This window comes from Oryctolagus cuniculus, chromosome 7, assembly GCF_051225735.1.
Source record: "Oryctolagus cuniculus isolate XC-2025 breed Fujian yellow rabbit chromosome 7, ASM5122573v1, whole genome shotgun sequence".
Lineage (NCBI taxonomy): Eukaryota > Metazoa > Chordata > Mammalia > Lagomorpha > Leporidae > Oryctolagus > Oryctolagus cuniculus.
The window spans coordinates 15,854,552-15,870,775 of record NC_142873.1 but is presented as its reverse complement, the minus strand read 5'-3'; the positions used below and the strand labels follow the sequence as shown (position 1 = coordinate 15,870,775).

The following is a 16,224-nucleotide window of genomic DNA, read 5'->3' as shown; positions in this document are numbered from 1 at the left end:
ACTGGAACAGAGCCATCTACCTTCCTAAGCCCACCTGGGACTCAGCCCCCTGCTCCGCCAAGTCCACCAGGGACAGAGCTCCCTGCCCCCGAAGCCATCCTGGGATAGAGCCCCCGCACCCTGAAGCCCACCACGGACAGAGCCCCCTTTGCTCCAAAGCCCACCTGGGACTGAGCCACTTGCCCACCGAAGTCCACCTGGGGCCGAGACCCCTGCTCCACTAAGCCCACCTGGGACAGAGCCCCCTGTCCCCCGATGCCCTCCAGCAACAGAGAATCATGCCCTGCTAGCCCACCTGGGACAGAGGCCCCTTCCCCCCGAAGCCCAAAGGGGAAGAGCCCCCTGCCCCCCAAACACAACTTGGACAGAGACTCCTGCACCACTAAGCCTACCTAGGACAGAGGAACCTGCCCCAATAAGTCCACCTAGGACAGAGCCCCCTGCCCTACTAAGCCCACATGGGACAGAGCCCTCTGACCCACCAAGCCCACCTGATATAGAGACTCCTGTGCTACTAAAACCACCTGGGACAGAGCCCCCTGCCCCACTAAGCCCACCTGGTACACAGACTGCTGCCCCACTAAGCCTACATGGAACAGAGCCCCCTGCCCCACTAAGCACACCTGGGACAGAGTCCCCTGCCCCCCTAAGTCCACCTGGGACAGAGCCCCCTGCTACACTAAGCCCACCTGAGATAGAGACCCCTGCCATGATAAGTCCACTTGGGACAGAGCCCCCTGCTCTGCTAAGCCCACCTGGGACAGAGCCCCCTGCCCCACTAAGCACACCTGGGACAGAGTCCCCTGCCCCCCTAAGTCCACCTGGGACAGAGCCCCCTGTCCCCGTAAGACCACCTGAGACAGAGCCTCCTGCCCCACTAAGGCCTTCTTGGACAGAGCCCCGTTCCCACCGTGACCCACCTGGGAGAGAGCCCCCTGCCACCCGGAGCCCACCTGGGACAGAGCCCCTGCTACACTAAGCCCACCTGAGACAGAGACCCCTGCCATGATAAGTCCACCTGGGACAGAGCCCCCTGCCCTGCTAAGCCCACCTGGGACAGAGCCCCCTGCCCCACTAAGCACACCTGGGACAGAGTCCCCTGCCCCCCTAAGTCCACCTGGGACAGAGCCCCCTGTCCCGCTAAGACCACCTGTGACAGAGCCCCCTGCCCCCTGAAACCCGCCTGGGACAGAGCCCTCTTTCCCCCTAAGCCCATCTGGGACAATGCCCCCTGTCCCCCCAAACACAACTTGGGACAGAGCCCCCTACCCCACTAAGACGACCTGGGACAGAGGCCTGCCCCGCCAATCCCACCTGGGAAACTGCCCCCTGCCCCAATAAGCCCACCTAGGACAGAGCCCCTGCCTCCTGAAACCTGGGATAGAGCCCCCTGACACACTAAACCCACCTTGTACAGAGCCCCCTGCCCCCTGACGCCCACCTGGGTCAGAGCCCTCTGCCGCTGGAAGCCAACATGGGACAGAGCTCCCTGTCCCCCTAAGCCCACCTGGGCCAGTGCCCCCTGACTCGCCAAGCCCAATTGGGATAGAGTCCACTGCCCCCCTAAGCCAACCTGGGACAGAGCCCCCTGTGCTGCCAAGCCCAGCTGAGAGAGAGACCCCTGCCCTGCTAAGCCCACCTGGGACAGAGGGCCCTGCCCTGCTAAGCCCACTTGGGACAGAGCCCGTTGTCCCCTGAAGCCCACCTGGGAATGAGCCCCCTGCCACCCAAAACCAACCTGGGACACAGCCCCTTACCCCATCAACCCACCTGGGACACAGCCCCCTGCCCCACTAGGCCACTTGGGACTGAGCCCCTTGCCTCTGAAGCACACCTAGGACATAGCTCCCTGTTCCCTGAAACCCACATGGGACAGAGCACCCTGACCCACTAAGTTCACTGAGACAGAGCACCCTGCCCCTGAAGCCCACCTCGGACACGGCCCCCTGCCCCAATAAGCCCAACAGGGACAGAGGCCCCTGCCCCGCTAAGCCCACCTGGGACAGAGCCCTCTGACCCAATAAGCCCACCTGGGACAGAGCTCCCTTCCCGGCTAAGCCCACTGGGACAGAGCCCCCTGTCCCCCGAAGCCCACATGGAAAAGAGCCCCCTTCCACCTGAAGTCAACCTGGTACAGAACCCGTTGCCCCACTAAGCGCACCTGGGACACAGCCCCCTGCATCGCTAAGCCCACCTGGGACAGAGCCCCCTGCCCCCTATGCCCACTTGGGACAGAACTCCTGCCCCACTAAGCCCACCTGGGAGAGAGCCCCCTGACCTGGCAAGACCACCTGGAACACAGCCCCCTGCCCCGTAAAGCCCACAGAGGCAGAACCCTCTGCCCCCAGAAGCCCTCCTAGGACAGAGACCCATGCCCCCTGATGCCTACCTGGGACAGAGCGCCCTGCACCCCTATGCCCACTTGGACAAAACTCCTGCCACTCTAAGCCCACCTAGGACAGAGCCCCCTGCCCCGCTAAGCCCACCTGGGACAGAGCCCCCTGCCACACTAAGCCCTCCTGGGACAGTGCCCCCTGCCTCACTAAACCCACCTGTGATAGAGGTCCCTGCCCCGCTAAGCCCACCTGGGACAGAGCCTCCTGCCCCACCAAGCCCATCTGGGACAGAGCCCCCTGCCCCCCGAAGCCCACCTGGGACAGAGCTCCCTTACACCTGAAGCCCACCTAGGAAAGAGCCCCTTGCCACGTCAAGCCTACTTGGGACACAGCCGCCTGCCCCGCCAAGTCCACCTGGGACAGAGCCCACTGCCCGCTGAAGCCCACCTGGGACAGAGCCCTCTTCCTCCCGAAATCCACCTGGGACAGAGCCCCCTGCCCCCCGAAGCCCACTTGGGACAGAGCCTCCTGCCCCACTAAGCCCACCTGGACAGAGACTTCTCTCCCTCTAAGCCAGCTTAATACAGAGCCCCTGCCCCACTAAGCCCACCTGGGATTGAGCCCCTTGCCACACTAAGCCCACCTGGTACAGAGCCTCTTGCACCCCGAAGCCCACTTGGGACAGAGCCCCCTGCCCCACTAGGCCACCTGGGACAGAGCCCCTGCCCCCTGAATCACACCTGTGATAGAGTCCCCTGCCCCCCAAACACAACTTAGGACACAGCCTCCTGCCCCACTAAGCCCACCTGGGACAGATCCCCTGCCCCACCAAGCCCACCTGAGACACAGTCCCCTGCCCCCCTAAGCCCACCTGGGACAGAGCCCCCTGCCCCCTAAGCTCACCTTGAAGAGAGCCCCCCTGCCCCCTATGCCCACCTGGGCTGCTGCTCTCTCAGCTGCACTTTGAAATCCCTGAATGCACCCCTGCTCTTGTTTGCCTGTGGCACTCCCTGGGGAGCCGGTGCCCTTGTCCACACCCGGGCCCCTCCCTGGACTCACTTTCCCAGACTCCCTGTAGCTAGGAGTCACCATGAGACAAGTTCCCACGAGTGGGACAAGGCCGAGCCTGCCGCGGGTTCTGAGAAACACGTTACTGTCTCCACAGAAGAAGCTAGGGTAGGGTTTTGTCGCAGAGGGCGGAGCCTCTGCTCGGGAAGTCCTCACAGGTTCAATTCCCTGCTGCTCCACTTCTGATCCTGCTCCTTGCCAAGGGCCTGGGAAGGAGTGGATGATGCCCCAGTGCCCGGGCCCCTGCACTCATAAGGGAGACCCGGATGGGGCCCCAGCACCCACACGGGAGACCCAGATACAGGCCCTACACCCAGACGGGAGACCGGGATGGAGCCCCTTCTACCCACATGGGAGACCTGGATGGAGACCTAGATGGGTTCCCCGCACCCACATAGGAGACCTGTATGGGGCCCCTGTCACCCACACTGGAGACCCGCCTGGCCCAGCCCTGGCTCTTGCAGCCATTTGCAGAGTGAACCGGCAGACAGATCTCTCTCTCTTTCTCCCTCCCTCTCCCTCATTCTGCTTCTTAAAGAACTAAGTAAGTATTTCTAGGAACTGGCCACTGCCTGTGTGTCCGTCCCTGCGCATGGGCCCCGGGACAGCGGCCGCCACTCACTCTTGTTGTAGATGGGCTCGGAGAGCACGGGGTCCATGTGGCGCATCTGCCCCTGCTGGTTCTGGTATGAGGCCTGGAAGCAGATCTTCACCACGTTCATGTCTACCTCCTGGTGATTCTTCAGGGACCCAACTGTGCAGAGACACAGGGAAGGGGTGGGGGTGGAAAATTCTCCTCTCTTTGTCTCTCTGCCTTTCAAATAAACAAAATAGCACATGAAAATTTAGACATCAATTACAATCTGCCAAGAGAATTGGGACATACATCTTCCAAAGGATTCCCTCTTGACCTGCAGAAACAGACGGGAGGCGCGCAAGCTTGGAAGGGCCAGGTGATTGGCCCTCGGCGCACCAGAGCCGCCGGTCCCTCTGTCCACAGCCACAAACGCACGTGAGAGGAAGCCCGTTCCCCAGCTCCTCTGCGGCGCCGCCTGCCTTAGGCCGCAGTGCCTGCAGCAATCCAGCAGCAGTGAGGATGCCAACCGGGCAGGCACAGGAGCGGGAGCCGGACGCCGGGCAGGCACAGGAGCGGGAGCCGGACGCCGTGGGCGCTGCGGTGTGCACCTACTCCACAGACGGGCCCATCGGAGTAACGGGCGACAGAGCCAGGGCTCCGATCCCTGCCCTCACCCCAAACTCACACTGCTACCCACCGTGTCGACGCTCCCGGGCTGGGAGCACAGCGTGGACCCACTGAGCCCCCAAATAAACGTGAGCGCAGAGCTGCGGGCCAGCGGCCATGGCAGAGCCCTGGGCGCCAAGTCCGGCGCGGGCTCTGGGCCGGCTTCCAGGCTACTGCGGGCTCCGGGTCGGGGCCTGGACTGAGTTCCCAGCTCCCAGCACTGGGGCAGGGAGCTTGCAGAAACAAAAAGGGGAGGGTGCTGCTCAGCGGGCGAGCGGGCAGGGGGCTGGGGCCCTGCGAGAGGCCCCGGTGAGGGTGAGGGGCAGGGTCTCCAGGCAGGGGCGACAGTGCTGGAGGCGGCCAGGGAGGAGGGGCTGCGAGGGAAGGGGTCTCCCCGAGGGCAGTGGGGAGGCAGGAGAGGGGACATGCGTGGGCTCTAAGCGGACGCGTGGCGGCCACAGAAGCCAGCAGAGCCCAGGCCTCTAGCGCGGACGGCACACGGCGCAGGCGCAGCAGCACCCGGAAGCGCCCGCCACGAGGGAGACCCGGATGCAGGAAGAGCAGGGGGCCACCGCGGGGTGTTCCCAGGGGGCGAGTTCCCTTTCCCCAGAGATTCCCCTTCTAGAAGTTGCTCAGGGAAGGCGCGGCCGCTCAACCAAGTGCTGCACAGCACTGCTCGCGAAAGCGCGGGACTCGGAACCACGCGGCAGGGGCATCCTGCGTGTACGGAACCGGCGGCCGGGTGGGGCGCACCGTCTCTAACTCTGCCTTTCAAAGGAGATGGCTCTATAATGTGACAAGGATAACGGGTCTCTTTGGGTGCCGTGACCCGCGGGCTCGGTTCCGAAGGCCTCGCTTCGGCCGCCCTTCTCCCACCACCCCGAGGCCTTTGTCTTCAGTCCCGGCGCTGCCAGGGCAGGGGCAGGGGCAGGGGCGCCGACGCCCGGCGCGCGCTCACCTCGATGGCGGGCAGCGTCTTGCTGGCCTCCTGCTGCTCTCGCCCAGGATGCTGCCGGCAGAGCGGCCCTCGCACTCGTGGCGGAAGCGCTTGGGCTTGGGCTGCTCCGCGATGACCAGGTGCGGCCGCGGGCCGGGGCCCGGGGCGGGCGCCATCCGCCGGCCCAGCGGGCAGCCCCAGGGCGGCGGCGGCGCCCAGGGTGATGGTGCCCAGCGAGGCCGCCCCGGGACACCAGGCGCGGCAGCCCCTCGCCCGCGCCTGGCGCCGCCCCCTCCAGGCCGAAGCTGTTCTCCTTGATGTGCTCTTCCATGATCTCTGCGGGAAGAGCAGAGGGGCGTGGTGACGCCCGGGGCGCCGGCGCAGGCCCCCAGACCCTCCACAGCCCACCCCGCCGGCGAGGCGCGGGGCAGTCAGCATCGCCCGGTGGCCGGGACGGGCTGGATTCCCTTCTCCTCCGCCCTCCGCGGCCTCTGTCCACCGGGATCCAGGGCAGGGGCCAAGTGGCAGGTGCCCGCCTCCCCCTTGCCGCGTGTCATCGCCACACCGCTCTGACCACCTTCCCCAGCTCAGACCGCAGCGCCCGCAGCCCTGGTGCTGAACCTGCAGGGGTTTTGTGAGGGACATGTCCAGCGCCACCTCCACTGAGCTGTTTCTCCCACGCCTCTCCCCAGTCCCACCGCGGCCCCCCGGGCTGCAGTCTGTTCCCACCCCCATGTGGCCCTCTTCAGCTCAGAAGCCTCCATGGCTCCCTTCTTCCGTGGAGTCCAAGTCGACACCCTCCCCACAGAAATCCTCCCCAGACTCCTCTGGTCTCAGAAAGACAAAGGGAGGGGCCGGCGCTGTGCTGCAGCGGGTGAAGCCGCTGCCTGTGATGCTGCGTCCCATGTGGGCGCTGGTTCAAGCCCCTGCCACTCCGCTTCCCATCCAGCTCCCTGCTAATGCACCTGGGAAAGCCTCGGAAGATGGACCAAGTGCCTGGGCCCCTGCACCCATGTGGGAGACTGGGTGGAGTTCCAGGCTCCTGGCCCGGCCCTGGCCATTGCAGCCATTCAAGGTGTGAACCAGCAGATGGAAGATCGCTCTTTCTCTCTCCTCTCTCTCCTCTCTCTCTCTCCTCTGCTCTCTCTCCTCCCTCTCTCTCCTCTGCTCTCTCTCTCCTCTCTCTCTCTTCCTCTCTCTTTGCCTCTCCTTCCTTTCTATGTAACTCCGACTTTCAAATAAATAAAACAATATTTAAAAAAAGTATATTGGGGAGTGGGCAATCTACTTCTCACATTGGAAATTCTGGATTCAATCCCTGGCTCCAGCTTCTGACTATAGATTGCTGCTCATTGCAAACCCTGAAAGACTGCAGTTGATGGTTCAGGCAATTGATTTTACCCATCCATGTGAAATACTGGATTGCACTGCTGGCTCCTCCTCTAATCCCTGGACAAGTCTAGTGCAGATATTTTGGAAGTAACCTAGCAGATGGGATTCCCTCTCTTTCAAATAAATAAATAAATTTTTAAAAATAAAGTATACAAGAGGATTGCACAGATTATATGCAAGTGCTATTCCATTTTTTAAGAATTTTGAACACTTGTAGATTTGGAATACATGTATATTTTATTTGATTGACAGAGAGGGAGGGGTGGGGAGAGACACAGAGAGAGCTCTTCCTTTCCCTGGTTCATTCCAAACATGGCCACAAAAGGAAGCTCTGCAGGAGTCAGGAACTCCAGCTGGGTCTCCCATGTTGGTAGCAGGGACCCAAGCACTTGAGTCATCTTCTGATGCCCTACCAAATGCGTTAGAAGGGAACTGGATCTGAAATGGAACAGCCAGTGACTTGAACTGAAGCACTGATATGGGATATGGGTGTTGCAAGCTATGGTTTAACGTGTTGTGCCAAAATGCCAGTTCCAGAAACTTTTATTAGATCCGTTTTAAGGATGAGGAAACTGACACACATTTGAACCCAGATGACTTTACTGAATAATTATGTTTTCTAATTGTCAGACTGTTTTTCAATACAGGACCTTGCACTCTCTCCAATCCAAGGAACTCTTTCCTTCTAACACATGAACGTTTGAGGCCTCAGTTCACATGCCCTCTTCCACTTGAGGCCTCACATTACTCTTCTCAAAGGTAACATCGATTTTTGCCCTCCATCTGGATTCCTTCGTTCCTTCCATTAGATTCTATAATACTCAATCACATTTATTTTCTTTAGTTTTCTTCTTGAAGAAGTAAAAACTGATATTGAAGTCAACTGTGTTTATTGATGAAACCTTGAAAAAGAGGCTGGTACTTAGTTAAAAGTCAATAAATAATTACTTCCAAATTAATATTTTGTTCACTTTTGAGAAAACATTTTAAGTTTTTTTTTTAGCTTTTAACAGATTCAATATAGTTCACAGAAAAAATAAGAATATAACAATTTTGCAATTATAAATATTTTATGATTTTTGCATCCTACTTTCTTCTATCCCATTATTTATCATAGTCTCCCAAATATGAGAGTACTTCCAAAAGTTCATTGAAAACGGAATTAAAAGATGTTTATTTTGATGTGAAAAACTTTTGAAATTCCTACACTGAGAGTTCATAAGTTAGTGTGAAATGCATTTTTAAGAAAACTGTATACTCTGAAACCTCGGAACAATGAATTTCCAATTTTTTGCTCCAAAATGAACTTGTTTTTTAATTCCATTTTCATGAACACTTGAATTTCACTTGTATAGTAATTTTTCAGTAAACACTGGACTAATTTAAATATTGCATTTCTCCAATACATGACAGTTTTATGAATCTCATCTCAGACACCATATTATTGTTAGGAAATAAATGAATAAAATTAAGATTAGTAGGCTGGCGCCACGGCTCAATAGGCTAATCCTCCGCCTTGTGGCGCTGGCACACTAGGTTCTAGTCCCGGTTGGGGCGCCGGATTCTGTCCCGGTTGCCCCTCTTCCAGGCAAGCTCTCTGCTGTGGCCAGGGAGTGCAGTGGAGGATGGCCCAAGTGCTTGGGCCCTGTACCCTATGGGAGACCAGGAGAAGCACCTGGCACCTGCCTTCGGATAGGCGCAGTGCGCCGGCCGCGGCGGCCATTGGAGAGTGAACCAATGGCAAGGGAAGACCTTTCTCTCTTTCTCTCTTTCTCTCTTTCTCTCTCTCTCTCACTGTCCACTCTGCCTGTCAAAACAAACAAACAAACAAACAAACAAGAAATAAAAAATTAAGATTAGCTTTTACTGAAACCTATCACAATATTTTAGCCCCAACTTGTAGATCTGGGGATATTTGCAAATCTATTTTACCTTCATATACTGTTGCCTATTCTTGAACCCAAGTAGTTAGAGAATTCTTGTTATGAATTTGACATTTTAGCTAATATTATATACTGCCTAATTTCTTTAGGGAGAGATTTGGTCTGAAGAGATCACTTTTTCTCCGATCATTATAAGAAAGAGAAAATATAAACCAAATGTTAGGACTTCTAAGCAATCATATATATTGACTAGGGATATAATATCTCTGAGAAGAAAGCTGATTACTTAAGACATTTCAAGTAACAAGGAGCAAAGCATTAAGCCCACAGGGCTGGAAGAATGTCCAAATCTGTTTCTTATCAATGTTTTGTCTTTATAGAATTCTACAATATATAAGTCCAAACATAAAATATATGCCACAAATATATTAAAGATAATTATTTGCAATAGGAGAAGTAACCGTCAGAATTAATTTTCAACAAGACTCTACATGGTATCTTAGGATTTTATCAATGCTTTTGAATTTTTTTTAAAGGCTTTCATGTTAGATAAATGTATAACAGTAAGATCTTATCTCCAAGATGTATTTTTTTTTGGACAGGCAGAGTGGACAGAGAGAGAGAGAGAGAGAGACAGAGAGAAAGGTCTTCCTTTTGCCATTGGTTCACACTCCAATGGCCGCCACCCACATGGGAGACCAGGATAAGTACTTGGCTCCTGGCTTCAGATCAGTGCGGGGCGCCGGCCGTGGCGCACCAGCCGCGGCGGCCATTGGAGTGTGAACCAATGGCAAAAGGAAGACCTTTCTCTCTGTCTCTCTCTCTCTCTCACTGTCCACTCTGCCTGTCAAAAGAGAGAGAGAGAGAGAGAGAGAGAACTCAATGTGAACCGATGACCTAGTAATGAATTTTTTTAAAGTATGTGGTATAAAAAATATATGGGGTGAAATTTAAATTACATACTATTTTGGAAAAAGTTCCATGTTGTAACACAAGGCACATTGCCTCCTTGCCTTTCATATTGAAATAGTGTCTTCTCTTTAGTAAAACAGACAATATGCATTTATAGCCACAGAAAAAATGTCACTCTTATTCTACCTTGTTGTGTTGTCTAGACACTTTCTAGTGTTAATCTCAATAATGCATACAATTTCTCATTCAGCTGCTAATTGAACCCTCAATCAGCTCTAAGAAAATTCACTAGGCTGGGACACACAGATGGACAGGAGCGAGAGATTCTTACCCTAGCTTATCATATAATAAAAGTTAGATAACCTGGTACAGATACATATAAGCTCTATGTGTGGGTATTTAAAGGTTCTCCTCCAATGACCTTAGGACAGGAACATATTAGCTGATGATCGTGACAGTGGTAGCCATGTTTATAGTATAGCAGTAAAAACAATCATAATCCCAACGATAGGTTTGGGAGTGGACTATCCTTAGGTCCCCAAGTTCTGACAACTGTTCTGTAAATCCTCAGGTAGATCTATCAGCACAGTGATGACAGGAGCTTATGTAAGACCGAGCCAAGGTTTCTTCTGGGCTTGCATCCAACAGCCAGAATTATGGAGAAACTATGCTGTTGGTAATTAAATTCTAATTCAATAATTATTTGAGTAGTAAATGGCTAAAATCAATATTGGTCTTTCCATACTTCAGTTCTCTATTTTCAGAATCTATCAATTTGAAAAAAAAAAAAAAGGCAACAACATACAACTCTAATGCCCTTAGCAGATGGATCTGTGTTATTGCAGAACAGGGACCTGGAAAGTCTCCATACACCAAGCTATAAATATTCCCCTGACATTTATTATCCTCACTTGAGTTCAGGTGACTGGTTTCTGGTATCTTGAAATTTGTTAATCAAATTTTCCAATCTTCTTTTTCAGAAGATTTTTGTCTTGACCATATATTTTTTGTTCAATAAATAATTATTTAATATGCATGTGTGAGACACAAGTGATACAGAAATGGAAAAAGTAAAATTCCTACTTCTATGTGCTTTACATTCTAGTTGAGATTAAAGACCAAAAACAAAATTCAAGAAGGACAATTTGGCAAGGGATGATAAGAACTATGAAGGCAAATGTGCAGTGCAAAGAAATATAACATGAAAAATTAAGAAGCTTTCATTAATAGACATTCAATCCTCCATATAGTCTTTAACATTTCCAGTTGCATAAAAATTCTGTTGTAAATTTAAAAAAGGATACATTAAATTATACATATTTATGGAGTTCCATATGATGATTTGCTGCATGTATTCAATGTATAATGTTAAAATCAGGATAAACCTAACTCTTCAAACATTTGCCATTTGTTGGGACTGGAATTGTGGCATAGTGGGTAAATCTGCCACCTGCAAGGCCTACACCCCATTTGTATGCCAGTTCCGGTTCAGCTGCTTTGCTTCTAATCCAGCTCTCTGTTGATGGCCTGGGAAAAGCAGCAGAAGATAGCCCTGGTGTTTGGGTCACCCACGCCACCCACATGGAGTCCTGAATGGAGTTCCTGGCTCTTGGGGTCAGCCCGGCACAGCCCTGGCTGTTGCAGCCAACTGGAAAGCGAACCAATGGATTAAAGATCTCCATCTCTCAGTCTCTCCTTCTCTCTCCATAACTCTGACTTACAAATACAGAAATCAATCCTTCAAAAACCCAAAAATCCTAAACCCAAAACAAAAGCATTTATCATTTCTTTAGGCTGAACTCACTAGAATTTGTTTCTTTTTTTTTCTCAAAAGATATACAGTACATTATAATCACTTTGTTGTGCAATAAAACACCAGAAATTTTTACTGCTACCTAATCATAACTTATCTGTTATTAACCTTTTCTCATCCTTCTCAACACACATTATGCTCAGCCTATGGTGAGTACCATTTTATTCTCAACTTTTTTTTTTAATTTGTATTAGAGACAAAGTTACAGACAGGGAGAGGGAGAGAGAGAGAGAGGTTTTCCATCTGCTGGTTTACTCCCCAAATTGCCACAACAGCCAGAGCTGGGCCAATCCAAAGCCAGGATCCAGGAGCTTCTTCTGGGTTTCCCACAATGATGCAAGGGCTCAAGAACTTGGGCCAACCTCCACTGCTTTCCCAGGCTATAGCAGGGAGTTGGATTGGAAGAGGAGCAGCCAGGACATGTACCAGAACCCATATAGGATGCTTGCAGGGCAGGTGGAGGCTTAGCCTATTACACCACAACACCAGCCCCAGTGCTCTCAAGTTTTATGAGTTTAACATTTACGATACTTATTTCGCTTAACATAGTGATCTCCAGTTCCATTCATATCAGCATAAATGACTAAATTTCATCATTTTTATGGCTGATTCATATTTGATTATATGATTATATCACATGTGCTGGTAGATACTTAGGCTGTTTTTATTCCTTAGCAATTATGAAGAAAGCTGCAATAAACATGGGGTGCAGATGTCTCTTCACCACACTAATTTTCATTCCTTTCAGATATATACCAGGTACTGTGATTGCTGGCTCAGATGGTAGTTCTATTTTTAATTTGTTCTGTCACCTCCATGCTATTTTTCACAGAGACCACACTAATTGATATCCTTATAAGTGTTCTTTTTTCTGTACATCATCCCCAGCATTTGTTATCTCTTGTCATTTTGGAGACAGCCATCAGAACTGGAGTGAAGTGATATCTCATTGTGGTCTTTATTAGCATTTCTCTGAAGATTAGTGATGCTGAGAATTTTCTTATGTACATTGGCTGTTTGTATGTTTTGTTTGAAAATGGCTATTTAGATCTATTTTTATATTGGATTTTTTTGCCATTGAATTATGTTCTTTATTTAAATCTCATTGACTTATGAATTGATTTTGGGAGATTTGATATGTGATTATTAATGTCTTATCTGTTACAAACATTGTAGGATCAATTTTACTTCTGAAAAAGATGGAGCAATAGAGACTACATATAAATTTATACCTAAAACAACTTTAAAGATGAAAAATTGTGAAAGAATGTTTTCAAGACATTTGTCATCAAGCAGCAAAGAAAAATGGTCCCCGAGAGACAGTAAATAAAGTAGCTTAAGAATACACCCACAATTGTGACTTTGTGACGATTCTCGGGCTTCCAGATGACAGAGCTAAACTGAGGTGACAGGAGGGAACTTTTCTGGAAGATAATGGCAACTCATGTCTACAGGGCAGTGCATTGGAGAATCGAGCCACACAAAGGAAAAACTCCAGAGATTGGCAGAAGCACTTGGGTACTAATAGTACTGATCAGTACCCATGACCATGAAAAATCTTTGAATATAGAATTGGATTGAAGGGTACCTCACTTAGAATGGGCTACTAGTAGTGTCAGCTTCCACTAGCAAGAAGGAAAGAGCTTTAAGTCCACAGAGCACAAGGCCACCCCCAGAAAGGTCTTGCCTCCGTGATATTGTGTAGTTACACCCAGACAAAAATCAAATCATCTTCCTGTCTGAAAGGCTCGACATACGAGCTCTAAAAGTGTTAAACTGTTTTTTATATAACTTAACTGTACTCCGGAAGAAAGTTCCTGTTTTAGATTTTATAGGAATAAAAAAAAAATCAGTATTCAACAAGGTAAATTTCATCACATATGGAATTCACTAAAAAAAAAATTCTAAGCATGCAAAGAAGAAAACTATGAGATTTAATGAGGAGAAAATCAGTCAACACTGCCACAGATGCTATAACTAGCCGAGGGTATATTAAAGCAGTTATTATAACTTTATTCCATATGTTATCTACTTGGAAGAAACGTTGACTAAGTTAAATAGAGATGTGGAAGGTATCAGAGACAGCATTCGTCTGTCTCCCACATTGAATTCTTAGAGGTAAAACTGCACTGCCTGTAATGAAAAATACACTGGGATGAATCATAAGAATAATAACAGAATAGATATCATAGAAAGTAAGATTAAAAACTTGAAGAGTTAGCAGCAGAAAGAGTCCTAAATGAAACATAAAATGGCAATAAACACAATCTCAGTGACTTACAAGGTGATCTCGTGCATCCTAATGTATCTAATTGAGTTTCTGATGAAAGGTGGGGAACAGATCAAATCCACTGCTTAAATATTTAAATTCAGTTAAAATTACAAACACACAGATCCGAGAATCACTGTGGTTCTTTTCTTCTTGCGATTTTTTCTTGTTCTTTATTTTTATATATTTTATTTGGTAAACAGACTTTATGCATTTCATATACACAAATTTAGAAACAGTGATTCTTCCCCCTTACCCTTCCTCCCGCCCATAGTCCAACCCTTCTTCCTCCTCCATCTCCTATTTCTACTCACAATTTTTACAAAGGTCTATTTTCAGCTTACTTTATACTCATAAGAGTAACCCTACAGTAAGTAAAAATTAGGCAAATAGTGTGAGGGGAAAAAAAAAAAAACACTGTGACTCAACAGCAGAGACAAGGGCTATGCTTAGTTAATTTTATGATTATAAAATAAATGGAAAGTGTGTCATTGTAAAAATTAAAAAGAAAGAATGAGAAAGGAAGGAGGAGAAAGGGCAGGAGCATGAGTGGGAGGGAATGTAAGGTGAGTAGTATCACTATGCTCCTAAATCTGTATATGTGAAATACATGAAATTTGTCCACCTTAAAAAACTTAAATTTTTTTTTAAAAAAGATTCAAGACTCTCCCCCTAAGATAAAAAAATAAGGCAAAAATGTCTACTATAGCATTTATTTTTAACCTTATTCAAGAGGTTCTGTCCTTTGTAACTAGGGAAAATAAGTGAAAGCTTATTTATATTTGAAATGGAGAAATAAAATAGCCTTTACTAGCAGACCCTATAATTGTCTTGAAAATAGGATGTAGTCTTTACAAAGCAACTGGAACAAATAAGCAAATTTAGAAAGTTTGCAGGACACAAGATCACTATACAAAAACAATTTAAAAAATCAGAAATTGAACTAAAAATAAGCACAACCATTTGCAGTAACATTAGAAAAAAGCATTTAGGTATAAATCTTATTAAAGAAATACCAAAACTGTACTCTGATAACTATAGATATTTCTGAGGAAAAATAATAAAAACTTAAATCAGTGGAGAGATATACTGAATTCATGGGTAGGAATTTTCAATGTTATTGAAATGTCAATTCCCCCTACATTGATCTATAGATTCAAAGCATTCCTAAAAATTCCAGAAAGCTTTATAAAAATGAAAGTTAATGGTATGGATTCTAAAATTTATGTGCAAATGCAGAGGACCTGAAACAGTTAAACTCTGAAAGAACAAAGTTAAAAGACTAACAGTATCTGAATTCAAAAGTTTTATAAAAGCACAGCAAAATGACAGACAACTAGATCAGTGAAACAAATAGGGAATCTAGAAACAGACCTCATACATGCAGACAAATGATTTTCAACAAAGATGTAAAAGTAACTCAATGGAAAATGCTTGAACAATTTAATATTCATGATCAATAATAACAAGATTTTTAAAATCAATATCCCACATCTATAAAAGTCAACTAGTGCCTTGGAGTTAGGTAAAGATTTCTTAGACACAACCAAAAGCATGATATATAAATTAGAAAGTTGAAAAACTGAATTTTATTAAAATTAAAATAATGATTATAAATGACAAGCTGGATTTTATTAAAATTAGTTATTTAAAATGTTTTATTAAAATAATTATTTAAATTATACTGTCAAGAAAATTAGAAATAAGTAAACAAAAACAAGCCATAGACTGGGAAAAATATTTGAAAAACATATAACTGATGAAGCCTTTATATCCAGAATATAGAAAGAACTGACTTCACAGGAAAACAAGTCAGTTAAAAAGGTGAGCAAATTATTTGAACAAACAATTCACCAAAAAACATGCAGATGACAAATAAGCCTGTGAAGATTCTCAATATCATCTGTCATTAGGTAAATGGAAACTGAAACACTGTAAGACTTTATTATTCATCTAAAATTAAAAGCCTGGCCACTCCAGTAACAATGAGTATGTGCAGCAACTCAACTAACATTCTCATACATAGTTAGTGGGAAAATAAAATGGTAAAACTACTATAGAAACCTGCTTGGCAGCTTCAAAAAAGTTAAATATTTACCTATTATAGAACCCAGCTATGACCTCCTAGAACTCGAGAAATGAAAAGATGTCCATACAAAAATTTTACATGCATTTCCATAAGGGTTATATCATGTACAAAACTGGAAACAAAACCCAAAATATCCATCAAAAGATGAATGGATAAGCAAATTATCATATTCGTGAAGTGGATACTACTTGGAAATTAAGTGGCATTGAATATATTGTTCTGTGACCTAAGTTTGCTTAGTAGTTCTGGCAGCTTTTTATAAACTGCATCCGATTTTCTCAC

At 47.8% G+C, this 16,224-nt stretch overlaps 1 protein-coding gene across 14 annotated transcripts in view; it reads right to left on the bottom strand.

Moving 5' to 3' along the window:
* Positions 1-6,027, bottom strand: part of LOC138850478 (uncharacterized) — a 45,991-nt gene extending 39,964 nt beyond the window's left edge. For 3 of the 14 annotated variants that reach the window (XR_016236971.1, XR_016236972.1, XM_089336878.1), the window contains exons 1-2: positions 5,606-6,027; positions 4,027-4,158 (exon numbers count right to left, since the gene is read on the bottom strand). Coding sequence is in view for 4 of the 14 variants with exons in the window: in XM_089336878.1 (XP_089193004.1) it covers positions 4,027-4,158; positions 5,606-5,915 (442 nt within the window). In the remaining 10 variants the exon portion in view is untranslated. The other 11 variants (XR_016236973.1, XR_016236974.1, XM_089336879.1 and 8 more) reach the window with 7 other exon arrangements.
* Between the last annotated feature and the right edge of the window lie 10,197 nt (positions 6,028-16,224).